The sequence below is a fragment of the Barbus barbus genome (genome assembly GCF_936440315.1).
Source record: "Barbus barbus genome assembly, chromosome: 3".
Classification (NCBI taxonomy): Eukaryota; Metazoa; Chordata; class Actinopteri; order Cypriniformes; family Cyprinidae; genus Barbus; species Barbus barbus.
The window spans coordinates 23,133,273-23,150,343 of NC_136731.1; the positions used below are offsets into that span (position 1 = coordinate 23,133,273).

At 37.1% G+C, this 17,071-nt stretch overlaps 2 protein-coding genes across 4 annotated transcripts; one reads left to right on the forward strand and one right to left on the reverse strand.

The window, feature by feature from the left end:
• The first annotated feature begins 883 nt into the window (after window positions 1–883).
• On the forward strand, window positions 884–7,207 carry LOC306848071 (synaptonemal complex central element protein 2-like). 3 transcript variants are annotated; one of them, XM_079382398.1, is made up of 5 exons: window positions 884–1,002; window positions 4,684–4,770; window positions 4,854–4,930; window positions 5,023–5,230; window positions 6,400–6,853. In XM_079382398.1, the coding sequence occupies exons 2-5, from the start codon at window positions 4,687–4,689 to the stop codon at window positions 6,592–6,594; spliced, it is 564 nt and encodes a 187-aa protein (XP_079238524.1). In that variant the 5' UTR covers window positions 884–1,002; window positions 4,684–4,686; the 3' UTR covers window positions 6,595–6,853. The 3 variants fall into 3 exon arrangements, with proteins under 3 accessions (XP_079238524.1, XP_079238523.1, XP_079238522.1); XM_079382397.1 differs by lacking the exon at window positions 884–1,002 and adding an exon at window positions 1,435–1,545 and having other exon boundaries at window positions 6,400–7,207; XM_079382396.1 differs by lacking the exon at window positions 884–1,002 and adding an exon at window positions 4,187–4,348 and having other exon boundaries at window positions 6,400–7,200.
• On the reverse strand, window positions 6,026–15,945 carry LOC306859984 (glutaryl-CoA dehydrogenase, mitochondrial-like; the record flags this gene model as incomplete). Its single annotated transcript, XM_079401466.1, has 12 exons — window positions 6,026–7,639; window positions 7,967–8,127; window positions 8,381–8,506; window positions 8,705–8,808; window positions 12,126–12,342; window positions 13,237–13,366; window positions 13,505–13,675; window positions 14,271–14,333; window positions 14,468–14,608; window positions 14,711–14,749; window positions 15,283–15,396; window positions 15,804–15,945. The coding sequence occupies 12 exons, from the start codon at window positions 15,943–15,945 to the stop codon at window positions 7,566–7,568; spliced, it is 1,482 nt and encodes a 493-aa protein (XP_079257592.1). The 3' UTR covers window positions 6,026–7,565.
• Between the last annotated feature and the right edge of the window lie 1,126 nt (window positions 15,946–17,071).

The following is a 17,071-nucleotide window of genomic DNA, read 5'->3' on the forward strand; positions in this document are numbered from 1 at the left end:
GAATAGATTACATTGTAAAATATATTCAAATACATTCATTAAAATTATATATGATATCATTAATATAATTGTGTAATATAAATTACACAAGATTAGCCTACTATTTTACTTAATTTTTGATCAGATAACTTTCAAGAGACTTAAGAGACAAAAAACATTAAAAAGTCTGTTATGGTAAAGATTTCTACCTTAAATGCACTATGGCAGTACCATGGTACAGAAGGGTAATACCATGGCACTTTAATAGATAGACTACCATGGCAGGCTATTTATTTTCCCAAGCTTTTAACTTTGTACAAAATAAACTGAAACAGCTAACAGGTTAACCTCAAGTTACTGAGAGACCTTACCTGCTACATCGTTTGCGAGGTCTTTGATCAGATGTCCCACTATGGCATAGGCGACCGCAACAATCACCAGCGCGGCCATTAACAGGTACAAAACCCCCTTTGGCAAGGGAATGAGGTCGCGGGACACTGGCTTGTAGTCTTTGAACATCGGGTCCTCGTTTGGAAAAGAGTATTGAAAAGCATGTCCTGTCTTATCCGTAAAGTTCAAACTTGTTACGTTGAGAGAATTCATTACCAGCCTTTATTTCGTCCAAAAATAGCGATTATGGTTGACGTTTCTTTCACGAAATTGTCGCCGTTGAAAGTTGCTTTGATCTCTGATTAAACGCTCCTCGCTTTATAATAATCTGGAGAAGTGAGATAATTTGAACAGATTTTAATGCATATATTGTTCTGTTTATTTCTGAAGAGTTTAATTTAAATATTAAAACTTGTGTGCTCACCTTCATCAGTTTATTCTTCAGTGCCTGTAGAAGAGCTTCTTCACGCAAGTCCCAGATCGACAGAAGCGTGTTGCGCATGCGCGTCTGCGCGCTGTCCGTGGTGCTGAAGCCTCGCTGTCGCGCGACTCTCTCGGTTAACGTTATCAATCAGACCGGAGTACTTTTCCAAGACCGCCCACTTTCCGCCCGGTTTGAATCACTGGACAGAGGTAGATGGTTTCCTTTCACCCCGCCTCCAAGAAGTTGATAATGCCGCCGTTGGCCGCGTCCCAAGTCCTTTAATTCGTTTAATTAAGTCGGGGATTCCGCGAACACGGTGATCTCTCCGAAAAGACCTGTTTTCTCATTGACACCTGTTAATTCCAGTTTATCAGACTAATCTTGGCTTTGCTGATCATTGTGCGTGACATGATCAGCTCGTCCGACATGTCATGAAACAATAACATTTATAACTCAAATTCTTTGCGCTTTTCACAAAGCTGTTCCAAAACAGAAACAAGATTTTTCTCAAGATTTTTCGTAGTCCAATTTTTTTGGCGACGCTAAAATATTAAACTATTTTTTATTTAATTCATGAACATCTATAAAAAGTGATAAATAGTATTACGTTGCTTTGGCCAAGTTCCGTTGCTATGGTTACCACTTCTGTTTACTAGAGATTTATTCAGCTGATGAAAATACTAATTTTGACTACTAACCAGTTTTATTTTGGATACAATTTCCAACTTTACTGCTCGTAAAGACCCAGTAGAGTAAGTAAGACACACCGAACAACAAAACAACATGCATGTATGACTTTCACACTGAAGCTTAAATAGCATTTGATAGAGCAACGCTTGTATGACATTAGTGGTGTTATTCTTGTACTAGATTTACAGGATGGTAGTCAAATGCTAAAGGACATAGTACATCTCTTAAGCTGAGAGCTTGTCATGAATGTTTCTTGTCATGAAGGCTTCAAATAAATATTTGAAATAAAATATGTAGATTTTTTTTTACAGTTAACAAAAACGTGTTTCACTATAAATAACTGGCGGAAGGGTCTAGGATCTCCTTTCTGAGATTTGTTCTTCATGAAAACGTTTGGTTGGACCTTTATTTAGATGCCTATTAGGCTTGGAGTTTGTGGTGGTACAAAGTCCAGACTAAAAAGTCAATGAAGATTAGAGACTTTTCTTTTTGTTTGTCACGCTTAATTAAGAAGCACTCTTTTTATGTTGAGTATTTTTCGAATTGCATTGTCACTGAGTAACATGAAAGAAAAGTGTGCCCTCTTTTTGACTAAATTCAGGATGAAGGGGCAGGATATTGTCAAATTAATTTTAAGCTACAGCTAAGCAGTATTGCTCTTACATAACATTTGAGCTTGTGCAGGATTTGCTGATTTCATAATAGCCCTCTTCAAAATCAGCATAGCTTGACAGAAGACCATGAGCCGCCCGTGTTAGTTGTTGTATTGGACTACATGAAAGGCTTTTTATTTCCTCTGCATATTTCCTGATGGATTTCCAGCTCTCTAGCTTGACCCCTGCAGTAAGGATCATAAGAATAATTGCGCAAGACAGAGTGCTTATGGGAGATGAACAAAAAAAAAAACAATTATATATATATAATTATAAAAAATATATATATATATATATATTTTTGAGTATCATATATGATACATCATGTTTTAATGGCTTATATGCGAATATGGAGCTCATACTTTAGGCGGGGGAAACCCTCAATTTTATTCAGAGGCCCAAGCTGAGCAAAAATGTGCAATTTAGTGCAGTTGGCAAATATCTATTTACTTATAATTTCTCATTTTTATTTCTGAATGCATTAACACATGTCTTGAAGTTTTGACTGCAGTCCTGGGACATCTAGCCCCTGACTCTCCTATGTTTTCTTCTTGGGAATTGTGTCTGTTTTGAGGTGAACAAAAGCTGAGCAGTCATGATATTTAGTGCTGATGAATATGATCTTTCTGTGATAATGTGTCAGCACATGGGTTTATATCAGATACTGCCTCTCTAATCATCAGTAGATTGACATCATGCTTTCACAACATCCTGTTCCCTTCTCTGTGTCCCTCACTGTTTTCTAATTTTGGATGAGCTTTTAAATGAAATCTGGCACCTGGTTTGACTTTCAACATTTGTCCACCATTTTCTCTTTTTTTTGGTGTGTGTGTGTCCCTACTAGAAGTCAGTGTCCTGGAAATTATGTCATAATACACTCATAAAACAACCATAACATGAGATGAAATAACAATAAACATGAAAACATGAAATGTGAAAGTTAACATGAAATAACAATAAACAATACTTCTACAGCATTTATTAATCTCTACATTATTAAAACCAAAAGCTGTATCTGTTAACATTAGTTAAAGCACTTAACTAACATGAACAAGCAATGAACAATTGTATTTTTTATTAACTAACATTAAAAAATAGTTCACCCAAAAATGAAAATTTGCTGAAAATGTACTCACCCTTAAGCCATCCAAGATGTAGATGAGTTTGTTTCTTCTGAATGACCTTCTGCAGTGAATGGGTGCCGTCAGAATGAGAGTCCAAACAGCTGATAAAAAACATCATAATAATGCACATGTAATCCACACCAATCCAGTCCATCAATTAACGTCCATAATCCATAATAATGCTTCCTCTCATAATAACATTGTCCTCTCACATCAAAGTCCACTGACATATTTGTTTAGGTCTGTTTTGAACGTTTTTTTGCTTGTAAATAAAAACTGCATATTTCTCTCCTGATTCAAACGAGACAGCTTTTCACTTTACTAGGTGTTAACTGATGGACTGGAGTGATGTGGATTACTTGTGGATTATTGTTTTATCAGATGCTTGGACTCTTATTCTGGCGGCACCCATTCACTGCAGATGATCAATTGGTGAGCAAGTGATGTAATGCTAAATTTCTCCAAATGTGTTCTGATAAAGAAACAAACTCATCTACATAAAAGTTAAACAATAGCCTTTTTTTTATCATAGTGCAAATGCTTGTTCTTTGCTCCTGGTTGTCCAGCTGGCTCAGCAATAGCAGGGATTATCTGTGTCCTCTGACACTCATTCATCTCTTTATTACAGTCCATTATGTTCTGGGCCAGTGAGGCCAGGCCTGAATGTATTTCCATTTACGGATTAATGGTTGCTCCTCAGATGCTGACCTGAGACAGTAGTGCAAATTATGAGAGCAGGTCTCCCTATTAAACTCACTGTTTAAATCCCCCAAAATACCGTGGTGTACTGGACATAGTATACACGCATAGATCAAGTAATCTATTTTTTATAAATAATTATTTATTTAAAAATAAGTTATTCTGGAAAATGTCGATATGAAAAATAGATATATTTGTGGTAAAATTATATAATTAGCTGTCGAATCACACGCGCGTGCACGTCACGTGCGTCATTGCGCGCTGTAGATTTAAACTGTAAACAACTCCGATAAAAGTGAACAAAATTTCTACTCATTTGTTACTTTGTTACTATTACGGTTTAGAAGAACCCCAGAGACACATTACTCGACGGTGACACATTAAAGAGAGTAAGTTTAAGTCCTTCAGATTGGCTAAGCAACGAGCTAGTAACAAAATAAGAATTTAATATGCTAACGTTAATATGAACGCGAAGCGTAAAACTGTACATTTGACTTACGTTATTTGTCGTGAAATTATGCATTATTTAGGTACCATATGAATTACATGTACGATAATAGTATCATTGTAGTCTTCGACGTACTTTGGAGCTCAAAGTATAATCATGAAATCACCGCACTGTGTTATAATGACTGTAACGTTAGGTTTTTGAATGATGTACATTATATGTACATGTATCTGTTATGTTAATGTTTACATAAGTGTGATATATTATGTTTTTCAGGCTATGGCACAGTACTTCTTTGGAAATTCAGGCTCTATGGCCTTGCAGTCAACACCCAAAGCTGGTCATCACCACTCATCAGCAAAGGTACATATGATTTTAGACTAAAACTGTCAAATATCTGATAATGGTCTAGTATTGCTGCTAAGGTGAATTTCCTTTCGATTCAGGTGCCAGATGATGGTTTTAACTCAACAGGTGAAACTCTGTCATTTGTTAGTCTGGATGACAGCAATGAGCAACAAAGGTGAACCAGTAATAAAAAATATTCTTGCTTGTTTGTTGTTGTTAATTATATTTACAGATATTTCACTCGTTTTGTTTTTAACCCTGTAACAGTGAGGACTCAGGTATCGGAGTTTCAAAAACCTCGACTAGAAGTTCGCCGGGAAACAGTACTATGGAAGAAGCAGCTGTGTTGGCTCCCACAAGTTCACGAATAGAAGAGGTTGGAAAGAAAGCACAGGACCTTATTGAGAGAATCAATGAGAGGCGGGCCATGGACCAACATGTGATGAACAGCTTTGAGGAAAAGCTCATTAAAAAGGTACACAACACTACAACAGATGCTAAGAAACAGATAAAGACATAAGAACCATTAGTACTTGACTGATATTGTGTTTTTTATGTAGCCAGTGCAGTTGGCTGAAATAATACCAACATATATAAATATAATAGATATATCAGAATATGTGTATCATAAAACTTATATTTAAAAGGATGATAAAAATTAAATTCTGCAACATTTTAATTTCATGCATTGTATGCACATTTTAATTTCATGTTCCTATGCATGTTTTTTATATATATATTACATGTACAGTATATATTTATATGCATGATACATTTTACACAATCAAATATTTTTAAACAGGATTTGGCATTTAGTTAAGCCAACCAGGTACATGTGGATTTTCTCAAAATATCAGCCAATATTGACCTGTAATTATTATTATTAACAGTAATATTACTCCTGTTTTAACCGTTTTTATGATATTTTTATTACTATTTTAGAAAAGAATAAAAATAATTTTATTTCATTATTATTATTTTCAAATTAAATTTTTTTTCTATGCAATCTGATGTATTCATTATGGTGTGAATATTTTTCGAACAACTTGTATACACATTTCCAAGGTCTCAAACCTTTGAGTGGTTTTGGGGTTGACAAATTTTTAGAGGAAACTTCTGAAGGAACTTAACATCCAAATGGTCTCCATGGGAGCTAATAGCATATTCTTTATGCTTTTGTTGCATATATGCATAAAATGTTAGTGCTTGTTAATAACTAATTATGTTACTTGGCTCAGCAACAACTGGCCTAAAGAATTATAATATATAAAACCTTCATATATTTTTAATGCAAACACTGTACATTTAGACATTTAAGGGAATAATTAGCCTAAATTGAACATTTGCTGAAAATGTAAACTTTTCCTGAAACTTTTCCTCAGGCCATTCAAGATGTAGAGTTTGTTTCTTCATCAGAACAGATTTGGAGAAATTTAGCATCATATCACTTGCTCACCAGTGGATCCTCTGCAATTAATGGGTGCCGCAGAATGACAGTCCAAACAGCTAATAAAATCATCACAATAATCCACACGAATCAAACCTCTTGTCTGATAAAGAAACAAATTCTACACCTCGGAGTCGGAGTAAATATTCAGCATATCTGAATTTCTGGGTGAACTATTGCTTTGTGTGTCTGTGCAGGTGAGTGAGATGTGTCAACAGGTGAAGGAGCAGATGTTTGAGTATTATGAGCAGCACAGTCAGGGCATGGAGGCCAGCATCACTGAGCTGTCGGAGGTGCTGGAGAGAAGCAGTCAGCTGAGTATAGAGCTACAGGGAGCCAGTCAAACTCTGGCCACCATCAATAAGGGCCTGCAGCACAGCACAGAGCAGTAGATGCACAACTAAACCAATCAAACTGTAACTGTAAGACGGGGTACACTTATATGATTTGTGTGTTACTCATGGTATTTACATACATCATAACAGAGGCTTGTTTAATTTAACAAACTTTAACTTGAGGAACTGTTCAAACATTTCAATTTTTTTTTTTTTTTAACAATAGTATGTTATAGAAATTTCAAATGCACATGAATATGCTAATTTGACTGTATTTAAAGTAAAGTAAAATAAATTTTTGATGGATTACATGGTTTACCTAAAGGTCTTTTACTATCATTCCTTCTAAACCTCGGCAAATGTGTTTGGGTAACCGCATTATTTGTGTTTCAATAACTAAAGTTAGAGCTTTGTAGGATTAAGGCTTTTTCCCACAGCATTAGTTATTGAAAACTCATTTAATCTGTCGCCAATTCTCTTTATGGCTTTCTCAATACAAATGAGCTGCTCTAAATAGATACAGATAGCAAGAAACAGCATCATTATAAAATTAGGATTAGATAACAGACCCTAGAGACCCTCGTACAATCTGTGTAATGAAATTCAATGCGGAAACACTATAATATTTAAACTTTTGTTCAACTACAGTAAACAATTCTTTTCAAAACTTCTTTGAAATCTTTCTATAATACATCAATGTACAAACAATAACATGCACTTTTCATCTCTGCGATCCTTGGTGCATTTCTTTACAAATCTACTTAAAAATCTGCAATCAAATGTTAATTCAGTGTGTTGTAATCTAGTTAGAGCATAGAAAAATAGATCTCTGACAAAGGCTACATAAAGTACAGACATTCAAAATGACACACATTAATTAAAATACTGCTACCAGACTCAGAGAATATTGTATCGACGATTTCAAGTCAGCTGTAACGGTAAATAATGCAAACTTTAAAAGCATTCAGGAACTATATGGGCTGTAGGTCAAAGGCAGCAGCAGTCAGTGGACATGATGTGACAGCAGCTCATTTGTCCACTGTGAAGGACTGCAGTCCAGTGATGGCTCTGCCCAAGATCAGGGCATGGATATCATGGGTACCTACAAAAGAACACAATCAATGTTTAGTGACATGTAGAGCTTGGGGAAAACTTATGAGACTTTAGACACTTATGAGACAATCAGGTTTTGCTTAGTAATAGAATATAAAATAATATGAAAAATGCTCTAATGCAACTTGCAGACGTCCTCCAAAAATATGTAACTTTGAGCTTTTAAGAATATGATCGGGATTACAAAGGAAAGCATTACAAAACTCCTGCCTGTGTAGTGACGAGGATCAGGAAGTTCGAAGCAGGGATTACAGATTGGTTTCTCTGTAATGCCTGATCTAATCACTTTGTTCACATCTCCTTCACTCTCTCTGACCTTCATAAGTGTTGACGGCTTCCAGGTTCATGAGGTGACGAATGATGTGATACTCGTCCGCGATGCCATTTCCTCCCAGCATGTCTCGTGCCTGCCTAGCGATATCCAGGGCTTTACCGCAGGAATTCCTCTTTAGCATAGATATCATCTCTGGAGCCACTCTGTGAATGTAGTTTGGAGAGTAAAGATTGTGCATTAGGGGTTTATTTTTATTCAGTTAAACATTTTCCCCACATTAAATCACATATTTAAAAATACAGATAATTGCTGTGTTTCAATGACCCCGTGGAAGGAATTAATTGCACCAAATATTTGTCTTTCTCAGTTCCATACTCGACTCTTGCATCCTCACAAAAATAATATCCAAATATATAAATCCAGTCCAAACTGCAGCAGCATAAAGTTGAACATCACTTTTTCTCATCTATCAGTCGGCCAAGTTGAAGACACGACTGCAGGCCGATGGTGATCTCGGTTAACATGTCTGCCATTTTCTTCTGGATCAGCTGGTTTCTGGCTAGAGGAACTCCAAACTGGATTCTAATGGGAACATTATAGATTATGTTGCATGCTGAAAAACAACATCTGCAAGAACCATAAAGAATTTAACAACAAGGATAGACAATCTTAGCAAGCAATAAACTGGAAGCAAACAAATTTACTTACATTAACATTTCCGTATTGAAATTCTTCCACCCTTTTCACATTAAGGTCATTAGATAACAGATGTGTTCTGACCTGTCCAGTGTGTACTGTCGTGCGGCGTGGAAACAAAACTCTGCGGCTCCCAAAGCTCCCCAAGCAATGCCATAGCGAGCATTATTCAGACACCCAAACGGACCCTGGTAAACGTGGAAGAAAATCATGAGTATATTAGCATTATGTAATGAAAGTTAAAAAAAACAACTGTATTTTGCATTGACAAGGTGGTCAATAGAGTTTGGAACTGAAAAAAGGGCTGATTATGACTTGTGTTAATGAATCACAAAATGGTCAACAATTGGTCAATGAATTGGCCTGAGCGATATAGTTTTTTTTTTAAAGATTAAAGCATATGCATCTAATTTGCATCCCTGGTCCCTGTATGAAAGTGAAAGTGATGTGACATACGACCAAGTATGGTGACCCATACTCGGAATTCGTGCTCTGCATTTAACCCATCCAAAGTGCACACACACACCGTGAACCAGGGGCGTAGCCATCATTTCAAAAGTGGGGGGGACGGAATGTCTAGTGTTATACCTGTTTTTTGTTGTTGTTTTTTTTTCAGTTAACCCTTGTCTAATTGACAGGTTTTATTTTTAATCATACCTTTTTGCTTAATATGCTTTATGATTATATTATTATATATGATTGTAAAATAGAAGGAAAGAAAGAGAGAAAAAAGAAAGAAAGAAATACAACAGCTTGTCACTGGGACAGTACCCTTAAAAGCACATCTTTGTACCTTATTTACCCCAAAAAGTTTCATAGTTGTACATTACGGTACATATTGGTACTCTATATGTGCACCTTTTTGAGTATAAGTTACAAAGATGTCCTTATAAGGGTACTATTGTTTACATATTTCAAACTGTATTTTCTGTGTGTTGTATGTAGAGTACATGGCTCACAGTAATGGATACTTGCACATTCACATACTTCTTTATTCTGTTCTGTTCTATTATACATTAGTCTGATTAGTCTATGTTAAAAGAAATATCTTATCATAGACAATGCTGTAAATAATCTTTACCACTGAAACTCTCTGCCTCATTCACTCTCATCTGTGAATGCACTTCTGCCTCTGTCTATAGCAAATAAAGCAGTGTTTGAAACATGTACATACAGGGAATAGTGACATACAGAAGAAAATAACACATTAAGTACACTGCTGGACAATAACCAATCATTTGTATCCTAAATTATTTTTTAACACTTTAGAATGATAAACACATATTCACTATTAACTATGACTTTTACTTCAATAAACTCTTCATTTACTGCTTATTAATAGCTTGTAAGGTAGTCGTTGTAGTTGTTAAGTTTAGGATTATGGGATGCAGAATATGGTCATGAAGAATACAGAATTAACATGTGCTTAAGTACTAATAAACAACCAATATGCCAGCTAATAATTACCTACTGTAGTTAAAAATTATAGCTGAGAAGTTGTTCATCATATTTTTTATTTTTCTATATTTGACTAATTATGTGTTTTCTATGATTGGTCCATATATAATCCTACAAACGCTTGTGTATTATAGATTATATACAATGTAAAAACAGCCAGGTGTTAAAAGCCACTCTTCTCACCTGTCAGTCACTGTGTGTCGTCCTGATTCTGTCCTAACAAACCTAGGCTGACTGTTTCTTGTTCATTCTTGACAACACATAAAAACGTCAAATTAGTGCAATAATGACAGAGCAGCCCTAAATTAAGATCGGTCCTGTATCAGATCAGTGCTTGCATACTTGATTGAAATAGGCCTACATCATGTAGAATTGGCAGAGTGTCACAATGCTGCAAACGCTGTAAAATCTCAGTTCAACATTATCTTTATTCTTATTTGAAGGGTTCTGATAACATACATACGTGTTAAAATAAAAGACGTCACAAAAGAGTTACGGAAAAATACACTGAAAATAAATAAGTGCATGTTTGTCCAGGCAGCTTTTTATTTCTCCGTATAATGAACATCAAAACTTGCTATTTATTCAGCAAGAGCAATAGGCAGAGTCACTCAACATTGTGCAACATTATTCGGATACCACATGCCAACTTACACTGCTTGACTTTTTCGTAAAAAAGGAGTGAAGAGTTTCTTGCCGCTTTGAACTCATCTCGACCTCTAATGAATGATGGATACAGCGCGGGACCGCGGGCGCGAGCCTGGGCATGTCGTGACGTCACAAACTGAGTGACTGATTGGCATGGAAACGTAAACGTCATGTATAAATGATCCTGTCTCTTTGAATTTTAAATCATTCTGCATTTATATACATTGCTCCATTAAAACCTCAACATGTCGAGAACACAACTGTCCGATGAAAAAGTGCGGGGGACGAATTTACTTTTTATAAAAAGTGGGGGGGACACGTCCCCCGCGTCCCCCGCGTAATCTACGCCCCTGCCGTGAACACACACCTGGAGCAGTGAGCAGCCATTTATGCTGCGGTGCCCGGGGAGCAGTTGGGGGTTCAGAGCCTTGCTCAAGGGCATCTCAGTCGTGGTATTGAGGTGGGGAGAGCGCTGTGCCTTCACTGCCCCCACCTACAATTCCTGCGGGACCTGAGACTCAAACTCGCAACCTTTGGCTTGGTTAAGAGTCCGACTCTCTAACCATTAAGCTACGACGTCCCCTATGTGGCTTGCATGAAGATTGTGCTTTAAGCTTGTTTATTTTTTGCTTTTTATCCATTAAATCAGCCTGAAAAGATTTTGATTGGATACTAGGATTTGTGGCCTGCTGCTTCATATGGAATGAGTGTCTTTACCTGGAAATAATTCCTCTGCAAACAATATTTGTATATAATAAGAATTTTTCCCAAAATTCTGAGGAAATTTGCTTCCCTGACTGCTGAAATAGAAAAAACACTTCAGACCAGCGGAATACTACAACTGCAATCTGGCCAATGGGGTAAGAAATGTGTAAAACAATTTGTAATTCAATTTGCTGAATTGTTGGTCATCGTCCATTTTTGTATGGATCAACAAGAACTAAACCACAGTTGACCAAACAAGGATTGGTCACACTACCACCAAATTTCATAGGTCAGTTGTATTTTAAAGAGTGTATGAAGAGATGTACTTCTGGAGGAAAATTACTTCACATCATGCATCATTGGCTAACAGGCCAACTATTACTGCTTTAATTCAGATCCTTCAAGGCTGGCAGGAAGTGCTTGATTACAGTCCAAAAATAAACATTCTGTTCTGATGCTCTGTTGATTTCTCTTGTGTTTTTACAATAAAGGTTTCTCATAGTTGCACACACTTGCTAAGAGAATAGGTCAGATTTCTAATTATTAATGACTACAGCTCTGGTTTCTGTAAGCTAGTGCTTTACCATTATTTTTGAAAGACTTCATATCTAGCATTGCTTTTATTTGTTCGTCTACTAATAATAAAGCCAATAAACCCTGAGCCAGTGTTTCTCATGCAATGTCTCTCACTCACCGCCAGTCCTGTGACTTCGGGCAGCAGGTTTTCCTCTGGCACTTCCACCTCGTCCATGATGATCATGCCGGTGGCAGAAGCCCGCAGGGAGAACTTGCCTTCGATGTTAGGAGTGGACAAACCCTTCATGCCACGCTCCAAGATGAAGCCACGTATCTTCCCATCCTCACATTTGGCCCAAACCACACAGATATCAGCCACTGGTGAGTTCGTAATCCTGTGTAAGAGATGGGGGTAAGTGTGAGATGACAGACGAGATTCAGGAATGAGTCCTAAAACCCATAAACAAATGAGTATTTTAGCACTTATTGTTCCATTGTCTTTAAGTCAGTTGGTTGTTTGAATGGGTTTTTGGTTATATGCCTAAAATTAGGTCTGTGGTTAACAAGCTCAAGTTTTTCACGTTACTCTACTAAATATCACTAACATCCCCTTGTAACCCCTTGAAAATTATGTTTAGGCTTCGAAATTTATAATAGCTGTATTAATTTGAGAAGATTATCATCATAATGATGTCAAAATCATGCCAATATTCTGCAGTAATCCAAAAGCCAATAGAAAATTCTACTGGCGTTTTGACAAGTGAAACAGGGTGATGCAAACTTCAAGGTTGGACAACAAAAATACATCACTACAGCACAGCGGCCGCAGCTGTCCATTAAGTAGTGTAAAACATGTTGAAGATTAGCCAATAGGCTGTCAATTCATTAAATGATTAGACGTTTCCTCTATAAAAGGCTGTTTATTCAGCGTAGTGAAGCCTCTCCTCCATTGACATCCATTAAAAAAAAAATGGCCTCTGGTCTCCTTTCCCACATACTGCCAGACCAAAAGCCTTAGCTTTAGCCATTACGCTTTTTCAGCTAATGGTTGCAGCCTTGCCTTCTAGTGACTTTGGTAGCTCTCCAGGAGCAGGGTTGGAGACCCCTGGTTTAAAGGCTCATGGCACCACCATGTGGACACCATTTGTAAATGCCAGAGAATGTTGCTTAACTTTCTAATTTTGTGCAAATGGTGATTTCTTGAGTTCATCCATGCAGTTTTTTAACTTCGCTATTCTTTACTTTTGTAATAAAGCTTGTGCATTACATAAGAGCGGCACTGAACCTACCAAGTCTTGGAGCCAGTGAGGGTGAAGGTGCGACTGGACGGGTTGTACTTGGCCCTGGTCTCCATGCTGCCTGGGTCACTGCCGTGATTTGGTTCTGTCAGTCCAAAACAACCTAGAATCTCTCCTCGTGCTGCAAAACACAGACAATAGTGGATGAATCTTATGAACAATATTTGAAGCCTAAAATCAATAGATAAAGAATGTAAACCATTAACATTTTTTGCAGACACATTTTCTAAAAGTTTGGCTATTGATTTTGTAGTCTTACCCAGTCTGGGCAGGTATTTCTCCTTCTGCTCCTCAGTTCCGTAAGCATTGATGGGGTGCATGACCAGCGAGGACTGCACACTCATGACCGAGCGATAGCCGCTGTCCACTCGCTCCACCTCACGCGCGATGAGACCGTACGCCACGTAACTTGTGCCAGCGCAGCCGTAACCTTGATAGGGAAGTGAGCAGGAGTGAAAGAGAGTTACAGAAACATACTGTATAGATCAGGGGTTCCCAAACTCGTTCCTGGAGCCTCCCCAACACTGCACATTTTGCTTGTCTCCTTTGTCTGACACACCCATTTCAGCTCTTGGAGTTGCTACTAATGAGCTGATGAGTTTAATCAGGTGTGATTGATTTGGGAGTTTTGGGAACCCCTGGTATAGATGGTAAACAAGCAATCAGTTCTGCATTTCCTGACTAGGTATTAGATGACAGAAGGGTATATTTTAAAATTCTCTAATATAGGGCTGCATGATTTAGGGAAAAATATTTCTTTTCTGGGGAAAAAAAATTATTATAATGCATTATAAGTGACCCAAACTCAGAGCAGATGCAGAGATGAGTTTGTGTGGAGCAGCATTTACTGTGAACTGAGCTGCTCTGAGACGCTGAAAACACTGAATCATGAGCTGCTTTCGTGTAAATGAACACAGTGCCACTCTTCACTCAGAAACGTGCAGTGCATGTATAAATTAAATTAACTGAATTAAATCAGAGATTTAAATCTGCTAACCAAAATGGGACTGATATATTGTGCGTACCTTTAATGGTGGGTCCCAAAACACCAAGTTCTCCCATCTCAGACACAATCTCACGATGAAAAACTAGTGGAGAACAAGGGGCAGTTAGTTTTAAAATGATGGAAATCAATCAATGGAAACTAAACACCCTACACAAAAGGTAGCCCATTTTAGAAGTCCTATTGTAAACTGTCCATGTGATATAAATATATGCACACCTTCATTTCTGTTGGCCATCAGGATGCGTGGCATGAGCTTCTCTTGGCAGTAGGTGCGAAAGGAGTCCCGAATCATGATCTCCTCCTCTGTCAGGAGACCCTCCAGCTCCAAAGCATCACGCCAGTTAAAATGCACTTTAGCTGAGGTTTATATGACATATTAGAAATGGACATGCAGGTTAGTGATCACCAGATCTTCACAAGTTTAGAGCATAAGAAATACTGCAAATGAAGTAAACATACGTGTTTTCACTTGCTTCTTTTCACCAGACTTCTTGGCATCTGATAGAATAATAGAATTATGCACCTGTCAATCTTTACAGTGTTATGCATGTGAAAATAGAAATGTGTGAAAAACTTGACTTTAATTCTATACTTGAACTGTGAAATTAAACATGCGCTGATAAAAATGACACAAAACTCTAATCAAATCACATTTAAATAGAGTTCATTAAAAAAAGTAAATTTATTCACTCTTAATAGTGTTCCAAACCTGTATGTTGTACTTTTTATTTAAAGAATCTTCTTGCTACATAATGATTTGGATGAATTATTTGATTTGAATAAAGACTTCAGTTTCAATCTGTTCTTCACATGAATTCAATATATGGCTTCAGAAGGCCTGGGATATAATTGCGAAAAACTGTATGGATTACAGTTATAGTGGATTTATTTTTTTTGACAAGATTAACAGACACGGTCATTTTCCACTGAAAAAATAACAATGTACAGGTCTGGAATAGCATAAGGTGCATAAGTGTACATTATATCATTATATATCCAGAGACTTTTATAAAACAAACTGCTGTTCTGACCCAATGGAGAAGCCGCAGCAGTTTTCTGTGATCTGGAAGCTGTAAAGAGGACACATCTCTGGCTGTTCACTAGCAGACGACTCACACTCCTTAATGCCATGATGAAGTGAGCCTCTGAACAACAATAATGCATGTCATAGAGCTTACAAAGCATGCATGCATCAAAACAGACAGTTTCTTCACTTAAGAAAAACAGAACCGCAGGAAATGGCAGCATATACAATGTCAGCAGAATACAAATTATGGCGAATTCGAATAGAACGAATCTATATTGTAGTAACTACTTAAAACACTAGTTAAAACAAGATACTTGAGGTATCAATTATCAATTATTTAAATTACAGATTTGGAAATATTCCTTCAGCTGTGAGTGTCAGTCACTGTAAACAAATCCTGAAGTCATGCATAAACAAAGAGTCACAGTTCTTCATGCACAGCTGACCCCAAAGCACAGTACAATCTACCAGCTAATAATGGACTCCGTTTTACTGTCATATTAAACAGATAAGGACCTCGCATACCTGTGAACACACTAGTAGACTTCTGTCGAACAGCGCAGGTGGGAGTTTTACAGATTGACAGCGCATAGCGGAGGAGGAACATGAATGCGAGAGAGATGGAGAGTCCAGGGCGCCATTTTGAGTGTGGCATCCACAACCTCATAAGACCATAGAAATAAAACAAAAGGGTAGAATGACAATTACTAAGAAACATTTGTAATGAAATGGGCGTTTATTGGCATAGTCGTTCGAATTACTTTCTTTTTTTACTATTTACAATGTTTGTCAAAGTTTCTCTATTCGTGAGGATAGAGCGCCACACGGTGTTGTCACTTGGTACCAGGTTTATACATTTTAGTGCACCAATGTTCTACAAGTGGTAAATACTTTTTTTTTTTTTAAATACAGAAATACGTTAAAAGCGCATTTTTGTCCATATTCAGGGTGCCTCAAAACGACTTAAATGTCCTTAAGATTATCGTATAAGTACTAAAGAATATTTTGTAGTATATTAATTAAGTGCACAATTAGTGCATGAAAATAGAGCACTTTAAGTACATCATGGAAGTGCACTTTTGTTTCTCTTGGGAAAACCTTAAGCTCACTTGTTCCTTTCATGCAGATGGGCATCGCCGAAAATTGCATTGTGAATCCTGAAAATGTACAAGTGTGAGTTTGTTTATAGATCACTGTTGTCACTTCTGCAAACTCCCATATATAACCTACAATTATTCAAACTCTACCTGCAGCCAGTAGGCCCCTGCCCTAGCGCAGGCCCCTGTGCTTCAGCCCGTTGAAACCCGTGCGTTAACGCACCCCTGGCTGTCACTACTGGTACTTCAAACGAGACTGGGTTTTGGTCAGATGAAACTAAAAAAAAAAAACGAACACGCGCGCGCGCGTTGTGTAGAAACTAACTTGACTGATATTACATAAAATGGCAGGAAATTAGTTATAATTTATTGAATCTTCCTAATTCTATTGTGTGTTCCATTATCACACTATGTTTCAAATGCAATATTTCTTCATTTCCAGTCCAAATAAATATTATGAAAAAAAAAAAAAAAAAACTTTAAATAATTGATTCAAACAAAAAGACAGCCACGTTTCTTTGATAGATTTAGCTTTCCTTAATTTTCCAGCCGTCCCTCTAGCACTGAGTTAGTGCCCACATGAAGTTCATTGAAAATATCCTAAATACCCTTACAAAAGAACTGAGCAATACAAACTATTCTGGAATTGCATACAAAACTGTGAAAGAGAATAACTTTATATTAGAAATTAAACTC

Coding starts and splice junctions, on each gene's coding strand:
- LOC306848071 (XM_079382398.1), top strand. CDS start 4,687: ATGGCACAGTACTTCTTTGGAAATTCAGGCTCTATGGCCTTGCAGTCA. Junction 4,931..5,022: donor GACAGCAATGAGCAACAAAG/GTGAACCAGTAA, acceptor ACCCTGTAACAG/TGAGGACTCAGGTATCGGAG. Junction 5,231..6,399: donor AGGAAAAGCTCATTAAAAAG/GTACACAACACT, acceptor GTGTCTGTGCAG/GTGAGTGAGATGTGTCAACA.